Here is a 14,797-nt window from a genome sequence, read left to right as displayed (position 1 = left end):
TAAAAAGAAACTCAACAGGGAAACAATTATGTTCCAAAACAGCTAAATATGCAGTTCCAAACAATGATTTTATTTTTTTAACTGCCACATTCACTCTGGAAGCCCATTCAGCATCCTAAAGATCCAGCCCATGTTCTGCTCAGCTATAGTAAAGTGGCAAACACGCTGCACCACTGACATCACAGGACAGTTGCCCATAAAACTAGATTTCTGATGCCGGGCCCCAGCTTCACTTTCGCTCAAGTCATCCTCCTCATCTGGCAGAGGGGTGCACTGGGTCACCTATGGGTCTTGCTCATATTGTGCTACTAAAGCCGGGTCCACGGCAACCTCTGGTGGGGAAGGAGCAGGCACGGCGACAAACCCCAAGTTAGGGTCTCCAGTTACTTTTCTAGCAAGCCAGAGGGAGGGCTTTTCAAAGTTGTAGCTGTGGGAAGAAATGTCATAGTACTGAAGATGCTGCTTTTGGATGACAGTTGATTTTGCCTTAACTTTCCTATCCTTGATATCCTCATTATAGGACACGATGGGGGCGTTTTCACACATTCCTACCGGATCTCCGTGCCAGTTAGGCACATTTTTATAAGTAACTCTCCAACTTACATTAAACGTTTTAATGGCACCGTGGGCTGGGACGTACATAACAGCCATTTCTCAAATTCACCAGTCAGATGAGGTTTCCCGAATGTAGTTTTTCCAGTGCCCTCGCCCTCAGCCAACACAAGTTTGAACTGAACGTGAGGTTCTCCCTGGGCAGCCATCTGACGTCCTCTGGGCCCTCCGACTCTGCATAATTTATTCTTGTTTTGCCCAGGACATAGAAGGCCAAACTCTGATTGTCTGTTTTTCATTTTTGATTGAACTTATTGGGGTGACATTGGTTAATAAAAGCATACAGGCTTCGAGTGTACAACTCTGCAGCTCAACATTGCGTCCTGCATCCTGCACTCAGCACCCAAAGTCAGGTCTCTCTCCGCCACCATTTATTCCCTCTTGGCCCGCTTCCACCTCCGCCCACCCCTTTCCCTCTGGCAATCACCATACTTTTGTCCGTCTAGGAGGGTTCTTTGTGAATTTTTCTGTTTTTTGCTTAATCTCTTCATTGCCCGTTTTGTTTTTGTTGTTCCCCTCCGCGCCACGAGGGGCGCTGCCGCCTCCAGGCTGACCAGGCCCGGGGGCAGGACGCCGGAAGTCTTCTAGCTGCCGCGGCCGCCATCTTAAAACACAGCAGATGTGGCTGCACGGTGCAGTCTAAGAGGCCGACCCGCTGCCGGCTACACCCAGTCCCTTGCCACCTTCGGCACTCCCTTAAGTAAGCCGTCTTTTCGGGGGCGAGAGTCTTAACCTCCTTGGGAACGCTAAAGGCACTGTCTTCCGGGAGGCTTCGCCCCTTGACCTCAGACATATACTTCCGGGGACACCCATGTGACCTATCGCCCCGCCCCCTCCTACTCTCTCTTTCCGGTGGTGGAATCTGGACTAGGCGCGCAGGTAGGGGACCTTGGCGAGAACAATCCGGTGGCATCCTGTGGCCAGGGGGTCCAGCGGGGTCGGGGGCGCGGGGCTGGGGGTCGTTCCACGGAAGCCGGACCAGGTTCCGGGCGCGAAGAGCGCGGCAGGCCGACCCCAGACGCAGGTTCTCGCCTCGCCTCCGGAGGCGGCAGTCTTGCTTCAGAGAGGAGCCTGTGAAGTGGGGGTGAGCGTGGGTCTAGCCTTGAAGGCCTCGCCCCCGCATTTCGACCCCTGCTACGTTTAAGCGGCCGCGCCGCGTGGTTGGGAAGGAGCGGGGATCCTAGTCCGATGTGGGCTCCCGCCTCCACTCCGCCAGCTTCTTCCTGGGCGGTAGCAGGCTAGGCGCCTAATCCCTAAGTTGGTTTCCTCGTCTGGAAAGTAGGAGAAACTGTCGCGCCGATCCCACGGGGCTGTGGTGAGGATTCAGGGAGGGAATGCAGGAGAAACGGCCTCGTGTTGGGTGTTTCTTAAGGCTGGGTGATGGCTAAGTTGGGCACGTTGCAAGTTCTGGGTGTCCAGAAACTGGGGTTAGGGACTGCACGTCAGTGTTCGCTGAGCATCTGCCACGCGCCTGTTACCCCTGAAAGCAGAGGTGAGGGTGGGACTCGAAAGTTTTGTCGGGCCCAGTGGGGAGGGGCTGCAGTGGGTGTGTTCCACTGGGTCGCACCAAAAGGTGATTGATCATGTTCCATTCGTGACCGCCTAGCCCACCCCGGTAAGGCGGCCACATCCACAACGCAGTTATTGGACCAATAGAACACGATAGTACTTTTTCAATATATTAATCTTGTAAACCAAAAGTATAAATAAACCTTAGGAGCTCTTTGAACCCAGGGACGTTTTCTAAACATGGATTTTTAATTTTTTTTTTTTTGACGGGTCCAAATGTTTGCTAGCTAATCCTCGGGAGCTAGTGCTCCCAGAGGAGCGAAACTTGGGGTTTTCTTTTAATAGCCAGGGAAAAGGGGGTTCTGTTAACCTTGGGGTTCTTTGATTTGTCTTTCAGAAATGGCACCTCGCAAGGGGAAGGAAAAGAAGGAAGAACAGGTCATCAGCCTCGGGCCTCAGGTGGCTGAAGGAGAAAATGTATTTGGTGTCTGCCACATCTTTGCATCCTTCAATGACACTTTTGTCCATGTCACTGATCTTTCTGGCAAGTGAGTATCTGGGTGGAGTGGGGATGGGGGAGGACATGACCCTGGAACTGGGTGGCAGTTTAAGGGGTTTTCTTGAAGGGATTAAAAGGAACCTTCAGATAATAAGGGGCTTGGTTGCTTAGTAATTTCCCAGGCACTGGAGTTACAAGAGAGGAGGAGACGTTTTGTTCATGGCCTTACAGTGTGATGATCATGGAATCCTCAATTTCTTGGTACTCTGTAGAGACAGTGGACTGAAGGGTAGCCCTGGGTACAGGTTTTGGCTGCCATTAGCAAGTTTTTGTGATTTGTGTGAAGTCATTCAAATTCTAAGTTTGGTTTCTGTGTATGTAAAACAAGGTTAAAAGTGCCTATCGCCTAGAGTAATTGGGAGAATGAAATGCAAAAGTAAGTAAATGTAGTGTTAATACAGAGTTTAGCTATTGTGGGTCTTTGAACCCCACTAAGCTTCCCATGAAAGAGCCCGTGGCAGTTTTCCTGAATGCCGGGGTACATGTTCCAGATGACCTTCATTCTCTGCCATATCCCAGCTTGGCGCCCTTCACTCATTAGGACATAATGCACTCTCTCAGTCTTTGTTGGATGAGGAACTGCTTTTTTGTCCCCAGGGAAACCATCTGTCGTGTGACTGGTGGGATGAAGGTAAAGGCTGACCGAGATGAGTCCTCTCCATATGCTGCCATGTTGGCTGCCCAGGATGTGGCCCAGAGGTGCAAGGAGCTGGGCATCACTGCTCTGCACATCAAACTCCGGGCTACAGGAGGGAATAGGTAAGGCTGAGGCTGAGTGGTAAGGTCACTAGGCTTGGGTGCCAGAACACCTGGATTTTAGGCTTGGTTTTTGTTTTGTGGCTTTGCACAAGACATCTTATGTATGTATGTAATTAATAATCAGTTCCTGCATGCTGTGCAGCCCCTCCCCCCAGCAACTTAGTGTGTTAAGCCCTCACTGCATACCAGGTTTTGTGTTTTATCTACTAGAAGAGGGTGATTGGAAAAAGTAAAGATAGTATCTACCCTCCTGTGTGGCACGTAGGCTGTTGTCAGATTTTAAACAACATAGAGCAGGGGAGTGCATGTTTTCTGTTTGCGGCAAGTGCTGGGAAGCAAAAATAAGGTGTCGGGGATGGACTAATGATAAAGTATAATTTAAGATCTAAATGTGCCAGGAGTCCAGTGAAGGAAGGATGGGAGAGTATTCCAGCTGCTAGAGAAAGGTCCTGAGGTAGGAATGAACTTGGCACATTTGAGGGAAAGAGTGTCAAGAGGTGTGATCAGAGAGGTCCTGCTGGATCCTAAAGGACCTGGTAAGGATTTATAGACTGGAGGGGGGGGCCGGGTGTGTGTGAATATTTTTAATAGTAATGACCAATAGGATTAGGATTTTTTAAAGATGACTTCTGTGGGAACAGACCAGATAGGAAAACTGGTCCAGTGGAGAGATGGTAATGCCTTGGTCTTGGGTTGGTGGAGTAGGAGGAAATGGACAGATCACCAAAGACGACAGACTTAGAGCATGTGGCTGGAAGGGGCAGTGCCTTAAACAGACTACAGGTAAAGAGGTGCAAACTGACCCAGGGGCCAAATCTGGCCTGCCACTTGTTTTTGTATAGTCTGTGGACTGAGAACACTTTTTTTAAAAAGTATGTCACAGAACTGTAAGTGGCCCACTAAGCCTAAAATATTTATTGTCCTGCCCTTTAAGGAAAGTTTGCAGATCCCCGACCTAGAGGGTTGTGAGATCTTAGAACTCAGAATGACTAGACCTTCATTTTCTAGGACTAAGACCCCTGGACCAGGAGCCCAGTCAGCTCTCAGAGCCCTTGCCCGCTCGGGAATGAAGATCGGACGGATTGGTAAGTGTCTCCTTGTAGCTAATGCTGGGATTTGCTTTGAAGCGTTGACCCCAGAAAGCGTGCGGTATGCTCAGTGGATATAGGGCTTGGTCGCATGGCTGTTGGCAGTTAGGTTTGTTGATGCAGACCTCGAGAGGGTACCACGTGACCTATCTCTCAACCTCTGCCTGACAGTGGCTGGTGAAACTAAGAGGACATGAGTTGTCCTTGTCTTCTCAGTGTTCTCAAGGGGGTTACTACTGGCATTTTGTGTGGTCTGCCTCCTGTGTGGTCCTTGCCTATTATAGGCAAAACTTTTGTTATACTTTGTTTTATTGCACTTCACGTATGTGTTTTTTACTCATTGAAGGGTTTTGGCTACCCTGTGTCAAGCAAGTACGTTGGCGCCATTTTTCTAAGTCTTATCTAATGGTTAGCATTTTTTAGCAATAATATATTTTCTAATCGAAATGTGTACATTGCTTTTTTTTTAAAAAAAAAAAAAAAGAATCCTCACCTGAGGATATTTTTTCCATTGCTTTTCAGAGAGAGTAGAAGGGAGAGAGAAACATTGACTTGAGAGAGAGACATCAGTTGGTTGCCTCCTGCACGTGCCCAGACCAGGGCCAGGGATTGAGCCCAGGACCCTTTAGTCCACAGCCAACACACTAACCACTGAGCCAAACTGGCTAGGCCTGTACATTGCTTTTTGAAGACATACTGCTGTTGCACACTTACAGTATAATGTAAACATATGGGCACTGAGAAACCAAAAAGATTCGTGTGACTTGCTTCATTGGAGTGGTTTGGAACTAAACCTCCAATATCTCCGGGGTACGCCTGTAACTGTCAGTAGAACATGCCAGTCCTTGTGACAGAAATGAATGCAGAGGTCAGTGATTTCCATGGTTGGGAATCTCAGCAAGTCCCCTACATTTGTGTAGCCACAGGTGTTAGCCCTTCTCTCTAGTTTCTGTGCACTTGGTGGCAACGTGTACTGATCTCTCAGTCCAGTCTTCTCTTTGAAATTTTCTTTCAGAATACTTTTCAGTCTTTTACCTCTTGACAAGGCGATGGGCTACAGTTACACTGTTTAGGAGGGTTTTTCTATTAGCGAGTCTGGGCTAAGTCACGAACCTGGATTTGTTGGCTGCTGCTGCTGCCATTCTGTGCAAGTTGTGTACTGTCTCTCAGCCTCAGCTTCCCTTTCTGGAAAGTGAGTTCAAATCACTTCAGAAGTTTTGAGGAAGCCGCAGGTGGGGTAGCTCCGTGTTCATCTGTTATACCGAGGACTCATTTGGGGAGCAGTGCAATCCACTGCTGATGCATTATACTCCTGACCCAGGGAGGGCTGGGCTTCTTCCCATCCAGTCCTAGGCAATGATGTTTTCTCTTCTCCCCACAGAGGATGTCACTCCCATCCCCTCCGACAGTACCCGCAGGAAGGGGGGTCGCCGTGGTCGCCGTCTGTGAACAGGACTCCTCAAATTACTGTTTTCTGTTAATAAATTGCCTTTGTGTCAGCTATTTCGATTCCAGTTGTCTCCTTCATGTTAGGGCCACCATTCAGGGAAGTTAATTCCTTTCTCTGTCTGCATTCAACCAGGGTGTGGGACTGACTTGAGATCACAGGTGCAGTGCTAAATCAGCAGGCATTAAATAGATCCATTGCTTCAGAAGATGTATATAACCTCTCAGACAGGAACACAAGAGGGGTTGATTCAGCCCCTGACATGGGACAGTGGGTGAGCCTGCGTTCTGCAAACTGGCTTCCTGGGAGGAGGTGCCTAAGAAGAGGTGAGGAGATAACAGTGCTGCAGTTGTCTTTTGTATACTGCTTGTGGCTTTAAGTTACCTTAGTCATCTAAAGCGAATTGAGGCCTTGTTTTGAAGGTGGAGATCTTGGTTCCAAAAATGAGCCAATTCTTGAAGAGCCAGAGCAGAGACGAAACTTGCGCCAAGTGTAGCCTGAACAGAAGAGGAGCCTTCCAGACCTGAGCCATATATAAACACACGTGGGTGTAGACTCGCCCCCCACACCTTCTGTGCAAAATTGGTAGCGCACTCTATTGCATCTTGCTTTTTTTCACTTGGCAGATCTCGGAGATTGTTCTACATCAGTACATAAAGATTCAGTCACCCCACAAATACACACCAAGCCCTATTTTCATAGGCAATGATAAAGATAAAACTTGCTTTCCGGAAGCTTGTACCCAACTCCAAGGGCCTGGTAGCAGCAGACGGTTCTGAGTGTTCTGCACGGGATTAGCATAGGGCCCTGCGATGGTGATTGTTAAACCAGCGGGTTGTCAGAAGAGGTAGGGCAGCGACGTGTTTTCAAGGCTCATGACCTAGCTGGAATCAGTACTTCGTTCCCTCATTGCCGAATACCCTTCCATTGTGTGGACACTGGTCCCTTCACGACTCTTGTGCTTGAAAGAGCCCTGGAGACGCAGGTCTAGCCATGGCTCCTAAACTTTATTGAACAAGTCAACCTTTTTTAATTTTCTAAATCTTAAATGATTACTACCCAAAGTATAAAATGAACTCATGCTGTTTTAAGTGATACTAGTAAATGATATGAATCTAAAAAAATTCCAATAATACAGGTACTCCCCCCCCCTTTCAGTAAATGGAACTTAGTTTTTTCTCCCCTGAGTGTGGGCTGCACTTAGTGACTCCCTTTCCAAGGAAAAGAACTGGGAAGAGGGAAAATGCCAACTGCTCTGGAGAGACCTTAATCATGGTTGGTTGTGTTTGTGACCAATCATGCTGATAACCCTGTACTCCGATTTGGTGAGATGAGAACACTTCACCTCTGCAATATTCATTCTGAAAACCCATAACCCACTTAAAGGACATTCTACAAAATAACTAAAGTTGTCAAAAGTCATGAAAAACAAGTATAGAGAAGACCAGAGGAGCGGAGAGCTAACAATACAAATGGATTCTGGACCAGAAAGAGTGTATTCATGTAAAAAAAATATAAGTAAGGTATGGAGTCCAGTTAGTAGTTTCTTGGTTTTGACAAGTGTACATGGTAACGTGAGATGTTAACATTAGAGGAAACTAGATGAGTGGTATTCAGAAACCCAATTTTCCCGTTTTGGTAAATCTAAAGTTATTCCAAAATAAATTTAGGAAAAAAATGGTGCTTTCCTACTATCAGCCTGGTTTCTAAGGCAGGAGGTGGTGCACAGACCCTCAAGAGATAGACGTGACTGGATGAAAATCCTAGTTCCTCGGCTTTGGACTCTGAGGCAAGTTACTTAACCTCTCAGCCATTTTGTGAAAATTCCCATGATGATGGCTGCCTCTTAGGGTATCACAGGAATTACATAAGATTAAAGTGTTTAGCACAGTGCCTGGCACTGAAGAAGCTGCTATTCTTATGCTTGCTCAGTTCTTAAGCCAAGCAGCGTGAATGACAGCTGGCTGGATGCTGGTGGAAAATGCTGGTGGCTGCTGGAGCATTCTTTTTATTTCCTGTGATGGGACTTTGCAGCTTGGCTTGCTGTTCCTTGGTAACCAGGGATGCAATCAGCCAGATTCCTTTCGGGGTTTTGTTTTCAAGGACAGCTAATTTCTGCAGCTCAAGTTGGAATGTAGCAGCCTATTGGCCATGGAGGCAGGCAAGGCAGGACTGAGCTGTTGGCCACCTGAGACTGCAGACCATGGCAGCCCAGCCTTGCGGGTGAGCCTGATGCTGCTGGCTGTAATTCAGCCCAACCAGGTCCCCAGCAATGGCCTCAACTTCTGCCTCTTTTCTTTTACCTGAGCTCCTGCAGTACTTTCCTAACAAGTCCCCCTGCCTCCCCTGGCCCCTGCCCATCCCTAGAAGACCTTGCAGCTGGGTGATCTAAAGCTAGTTTGATTATATCACTCCCCAGCTATTTTATCACTGACCTACCCTATTGTCTTCAGTCTAGAATCCAGTCTCCTGCATGAATTGCTAGTGTTTTATCCAGCCCTGTCCTACTCTTCACCCTCTCACTCTGCCCAAGCCAAACTTAGTTCTTTCACTTTTCTAGTTCATGTCTTCAGCCTTTTGCCTGAGCCTTCTTTCTCCCAGCTTAGCTCTTAGTATCTGCTCTCCCCACTTGGCTTCACTGCCTTCTGCTCATCTGTTAGAATCAGTTTTTCATCACTTTTCAAAGTCATCTTCCTGGCTGCCCCTGAAGGTGCTTCTCCACTGAATTCCCACAGCATCCATACTGCCTGCGTGGTACTACTTGTCAACCCCCATCCTTATAGCCTATGTTCCCAACCTGTGAGCTCTGAGAAGACAGGGAGTATGTCTTGTTCATTGTCTGCCACCCCAGCACCCAGCCTAATCTCTGCAAAAGTTGGGGTTTGATGGATGAATCATTGCAAAAATGGATGAATAGGTTTCCATCTTCTGTAGTTAATTCAACTAGATTGTTTGACGTTCCTTTCTAGATCCTGGATAAGTGAAAACAGACATGTCCTTGGGCTCCAAAGAAGTAAAGGAAATCCCCCAAGGGCATTAAAGAAATAAGAAGGAAAAAGACCCCAAGATGAAATGGATTAGGGAGCAGAGGGCAGCGGGCAAAGAAAGCTGGTGGAGCCAGTAGGGCAGAATCAGTGCCAGGAGGTTAAACTTAAGTAAGCTCTGTCCCCAGCCCCAAGGTGAGGGAACTGAACTTGACCTTCACAGTAAACAAAATCCTCAGATTTCTGGGCTAATGTCCCAGGTAGGAGTGTCCCTGGGCTCTTGGCAGAAACAAGCAAATCTGCTCTGGAGAAAACCATCTACAACTGAGGCCTTGCCAGCTGTTTCTGCTTGTTCGCTTGCATTGACCTGGGTGATGTGGCTTTCTGTTGTCCAGGAGGGTCCTGTCAAGGCCATTCTCAATTTCTTTTAATGCAGGATCAAGAAAACCTTTTCCAAGGTGTGGCTTCCAAGGAGCATTAATAACCTTAGGTGGTCCAAAAAGAAGATGTATAAGGGACTTGAAATAAGTATAAGTTCTGTCTTGTGCATAGTCCTAAATGGTACAGTAGTCCCAGTGGGTAGGAGTTTTAGAGAGGTAGACTTGAGCAAATAAAGAAGTTTTCTCACTTATATATGGAATCTAACGAACAAAAGAAACTGGCAAACAAAATAGATCAAGAGAGATGGAAGCATACAACAGACTGATGATTCTCAGAGGGAAGGGGGGCAGGAAGAGATTAACCAAAGAACTCATGTGCACATATGCATGACCCAAGGACACAGACAATAGTGTGGGGAACGGCTGGGGAGGGGATGGGAGTGGGGAGAAGGGGGTCAATGGGGGGAAAAAAGGGACATCTATAATACTTCCAACAATGAAGATAAATTTTTAAAAAAGTTTTCTAAGAGAGCTGCTCAAAGAGGGAATAAAACGGCTTCATTAGATAGTGATATCCCCATCTTTGGAGGCATGCAAGTATCAACCAGACCCCCAAAGGCTAGTTACATCAGAATCTCTTAGTGTGGCAGAGACAGTTGTTCCCCAACATGTTATTTCTTCATCTATTATAAATAGGTATCTCAATTTTTAGCTGTATGTATGGTTAATCAGAATAAAACTCTAGTTCCCAGCCTCCCCAGGCAGCTAGGTGTGGCCCATAGGACCAAGTTGTGGCCAATGAGTTAAACAAAAGTTGTGTATGTAATTTATAGGAAATGTCTTTTTAAAAATTATTTTTTAATTAACTGTAGTCACCATGCTGTATATAACATCCCCAGAACTTATTTATCTTATAAATACATGAATTGTCTTGAAGCGGAAAAGGCATGCACTTTTTCTCTTTCCTCTAGATAATAAATGATTTTAGGTCTTTGCTGAAACTTGTCACCTTATGAGACAGCCCTTCCCTGACCATCACACATCACTTAGTGTCCCCACCACTACTTCTGGCCGTCATTCTCAAGCTATTTAAGCCGCGATATTCATAGCACTTACTCCGCCTGATACATCTGTCTGTCTCTGAGCCCAGTGGTTCTCAACGAGGATGCATCAGACTCAGGCTCAGGAGATACGTCATGGAGGTCTGAGGACTTGCCTTTCTAACAAGTTCCTAGGGGGTGCTGATGCCTGTGGTCTGGAGACCACACTTTGAGAACCACTAGACTTGTCTGTTTAGGTCACTGCTGTATCTTGGCCCTGGGAACAGTGCAAAAGTGATAATACTCTAAATATTTGCTGACTCAAATTTCAGGCATTATGTCTTCTAATTGCTTTGAAGTAAGTACTGTTATCCACATTTTACATATGAGGAAACTGAACATCAGAGAAGTGAAGTGACTTGTCCAGGGACACATAGCGAGAAAAAGGCAGAGCTGAGATTCACACCTGTGTTTGTCTGTAACCACAGGTTATGCCCTTAATCACTGCTCGGTCATACCCTTGACAGGCTGGGCCTCAGTGCGATCAGGCTGGCAAGGAGGTTGAGAAGGGGGAAGAGGGGAAGGACGTTCCCTGTCCTTGTGTGTCTGCAGAGGGTTGGGCAGTAGGTGACAGCAGAGTGCTGCTCCTGAAGGGAGCCAGCTGCTGCGGGAGCTCGCTGCAGTCAGACCACCAGGTGGCTGCATCGTCCTGACAAAGCTCCTGCTGGGATGGGGGATGCATCTGTTCCGCTATCATTATTTTTGTGGCTCTAGACATATCCCGTTTCCTGGGGGCCTGTTTCCCCATCTTTACGGAGAGGAAATTGGATCTCTATAATCTCCAGAGAGCCCTTGCAGCTCAAATACCATCTACAGGAGACAGGTAACCACTAACATCCAAATACCCCCAAATCAAATATACCATTTTTCTTCTTCCCAACTGGAAAAACAAAACAAAAAACCCCACCACCACCACCACCACCACAAAACAAACACACACACACACAAAACCCCACTATAATAGCACTATCTAAAATAAATATGATGGATATCACAAAACTGAGCCATATGTAGTTCCAAATTTTCTAGTAGCCATAGTAATAAAGTATAAAAATAAAATTAATTTTAATATATTTTATTTAACCTACTATATCCAAAGTATTTTTATTTCAGCATTAATATGTATAAAAATTATCAAGATATTTTACATTCTTTTTTTGTACTAAGTCTTTGAAATCCAGCGTGTAGTTTATACTTACAGCACATCTCAATTCAGACTAGCCACATTTTAAGGCTTCAGCTGCCACATGTGGCTAGTGGCTGCCATATTAGCATAGTCCTAGAGTATTAATAATTAACGGCAACCATTTCTTGAGATAGGCACTGTGCTGAGTGTTTTATATTCATTCTCTTAATCCTCACAAGATTATTAGCCTAATTTTGCAGATGAGGACACTGAGGCTCAGGGAGACTGTATCTTGACCAGGATCATAACCAAGTAAGTGGAAGAGTCTTAAATTTAAACTTGGCTCCATCTGGCTTGAGTCTGGGCTCTTAATCTTGACATAATCCTGCTCTGATGGTAGTTAGTAAGGATGTGCAATCAATGGGCCCACTGATGGGGATTCCAAATCCAGGGAATGCCAAAGGCTGGGAGCCAACAAGCAGGCCTGTGGGGACAGGAGGCGAGGCCTTTACGCTTCCATTCTCCCACCCACAGCTACGTGCCTGGCAAACAACCAGTGACTCTATCAGGGAGAAATCATGATCTTAGAAAAATCATGTTTATATGATGAATAACTGAGCTTGCAAAAAAAAAAAAATTCTGGCATCAAGAGAAAAATGAAAATTGAGAAAACAGAACCATGAGAATAACTGGCAGGTGAGTGCAGAAGAAAACAGAATGCCAAGGGACAGGGCTAGGTCCAAAGTGTGGAAGTTATAGGGAGGCAAGTTGCAGCTCTACTTCAGAAAAAAGACCGATAATGGTAATGTCAATAACTAAAGTGCATTAAGCATATACCAAGCAACTAAAAGGTAGCATCTTATTTAATCCTCATACTCATAGTAGGTACTGCTACTATTACTGTTTTACAGATGAGGAAACTGAGGCACAGGATCCTAGTAGGTAGCAGAGCTGAGATTCAACCAGAGCAACTTGGGCTGGCGTCCACGCTCTGGATTGCCATGTTATTCTAGAATGGGCTGTTCTTGTAGGTAGTGAGTTCTCTGTCTTTGGAGGCATGCAAGCAAGCCACTAGGAAATGCTCAAGAAGGATCATTCTTGAGTAGGATGGAGCCTGGTGAATTGATATTAAGCTTGTCTGGAGAGTAATGGAGGTAGCAATTGCCCACAGGAAACAAAGACTGGGAAGGAATCCCATCTATCTTTTTAATTCATTCCCTTGGGAACAGAGGCTTCATCAGGCTGGTCCAAGTGAGGACAGGGTCTGTGGGAGGCAGTGTGGCAGGAAGAGGGAAGGGAAGTCAGGAGCCAAGGCCTTGGTGTAATTCGGGAAGTTTCACTTCTTCCTCAAACCCAGTGGATGGGGCTGCTGGTGGCAGCCTTTGGGAAATGAGCCGCCAGGCTGAGGAAGGAGGTCTGAGTGCCAGGGAACACGAGAGAGAGGTGGCAGGGAGCTAGTCTTGCTGCTTTGGAGGAGAGGCACTCCAGGGCCACTCGTGCTCAGGGAGGAGGCTGGATGACAGAGCGACCTCGCTGTGGAGGAGCAGCTCTGTGGAAGCGTCTGGCAGGGGCTGGGCAGGACCCCGTCTCCCCCATCCTGCTGGTTTCACTTCCCCTCCCAGTCACCTCCCAACCAACATGCAGACCTGTTCTCATCAAGGTCTCTCATGACCCAAGGTAGCCAAGTGCATGGACAATTCCGGCCCTCATCTGCCTTGTCCCCTTAGCAGTATTTGACACAGTTGACACACCCTCTTTCACTCCTTTGTTGGGAGTTGTGATTGCACCCTCTCCCGGACCCCTCCTCCCGCTGCTCGGGGCTGCTTCTCCTTTTGGTCTCTAAATATCGAAAGTCCCCAGAGCTCAGCCCTAGTCCCATGGTCTTAAATGCCATCTGCAGGTTGATAATTCAGGTCGTTTCTTCATTAACTTTCAGTCCAATACTTTCAACCATCTACTGGATGTCACAAGAATACAGCTGGAGCTAAGCTCTAGAGTCTACCTGTTCCCGAATGTGTTCCCCAATCTTCCCCATCTCAGTGAATGCCACTATCCACTGTACGCTGGTGCCCAAAACCCAGGCACCACCTTCGACCTCACCCCTGCAGCAAGTCCTGACATCCCTACCTTCGGAATAGCTATCGAATCTGTCCACTTCTCCCCATCTCCAACACCACCTGAAGTCACCACCATGTCCTCCACTACTGCAGCTTCTAACTGGTTTCCTGGCTCCCGCTCCTGCCCCCTTCAAACCTATATGCCACACATGGTTTTAAAACATAAAGCCGCCCCAGCCCCCCTCCCTGACACCCTCCATTGGCTTCCTATTGTTCTCGGAAAAACACCCAAGCGGCGGGGCCCTGGCCTGGCCCTTCAACAATACCCAAAACCGCTCTGCTTTGCTCGCTGCACTAAGGTGCGCTGCACTTCTTTCTGTTCCTCAAATGTGCCAAGGGCTTCCTGTGTCTATGCCATCATCTTCTCTGTCACCCAAACAGGAAAGCTCAGCAGCGTCCCCCCGCCACCCCTGCCCAAATCTAGTCTGGCCTGAGTTGTGTGGACTGTCCTGACAGGTTTACTTTGCACCCCTTCTTCCATGCTCCCAGCCACGGCCTCCACCAGGCCTGCCTGCTCGGCTTGACCTTTCAACAAAGACCTGACTGGTCTTCCGGGCCACCAGCCTCAGCTGTCACCTGACCCCAGCCACAGGTTGACCCCTGACCCCTACCCAAAGCCCAACCCCAGTCATTGGTAGTCTGCTTTCCGACTGAGATCTGACTCCTCCACCCCCGGAGACTTGGCTCAGCCCTCATCAGGTGTCTCCAAATGCCCCTGTATCCTAGTGCCTGGCCGAGCACTGGTGCTTAATACGTCTGTGTTAGACGAGTGAGTCATAGGGCAGGACTCAGTCAGTCCTGCTCAGCTGCACTCTCAGAGATCACATGTCCAAAACGCCACTCTGTTTACCTACCTGTCAGATGGCGCCTTGCCCTGGAGAAGAGTCGGGGAGTCCCAGGTCCTGAAGTGGCTGTGGAACATGTGACGCTGGGCAAATCGAATTCTCTCCTCGCTCAATTGCCCCCTTCAATAAGATGGGAAGGAGCAGAGCAGCTAGTCTCTTTCTCCCAGAAACAGGTTTTATATTCGGGGCCTTTTGTTACCAAGTGTTTCCCATCCAGGCTCCCCTTGGACCTTTACAGCAGTCCCGTGAGGCAGTGGGACTTACCTGCCCC

General features: G+C 47.5%; 1 protein-coding gene and 1 pseudogene across 3 annotated transcripts; one reads left to right on the top strand and one right to left on the bottom strand.

Moving 5' to 3' along the window:
* Positions 1-282: 282 nt before the first annotated feature.
* Positions 283-761, bottom strand: LOC308556343 (GTP-binding nuclear protein Ran pseudogene; annotated as a pseudogene). The gene has a single exon. The product of its transcript is annotated as a GTP-binding nuclear protein Ran pseudogene (transcript).
* Positions 762-1,221: 460 nt separating this feature from the next.
* Positions 1,222-6,030, top strand: RPS14 (ribosomal protein S14). Of its 2 annotated transcripts, none has more exons than XM_081134225.1 (5): positions 1,222-1,491; positions 2,519-2,669; positions 3,278-3,439; positions 4,448-4,524; positions 5,909-6,030. In XM_081134225.1, the coding sequence occupies exons 2-5, from the start codon at positions 2,521-2,523 to the stop codon at positions 5,974-5,976; spliced, it is 456 nt and encodes a 151-aa protein (XP_080990351.1). In that variant the 5' UTR covers positions 1,222-1,491; positions 2,519-2,520; the 3' UTR covers positions 5,977-6,030. The 2 variants fall into 2 exon arrangements, with proteins under 2 accessions (XP_080990351.1, XP_080990352.1); XM_081134226.1 differs by having other exon boundaries at positions 1,482-1,696.
* The last annotated feature ends 8,767 nt before the right edge of the window (positions 6,031-14,797 follow it).

This window comes from Miniopterus schreibersii, assembly GCF_964146895.1.
Source record: "Miniopterus schreibersii genome assembly, chromosome: 4".
Lineage (NCBI taxonomy): Eukaryota > Metazoa > Chordata > Mammalia > Chiroptera > Miniopteridae > Miniopterus > Miniopterus schreibersii.
Note: the sequence above shows the minus strand (reverse complement) of the source record. Positions and strands in the feature narration are given on the sequence as shown.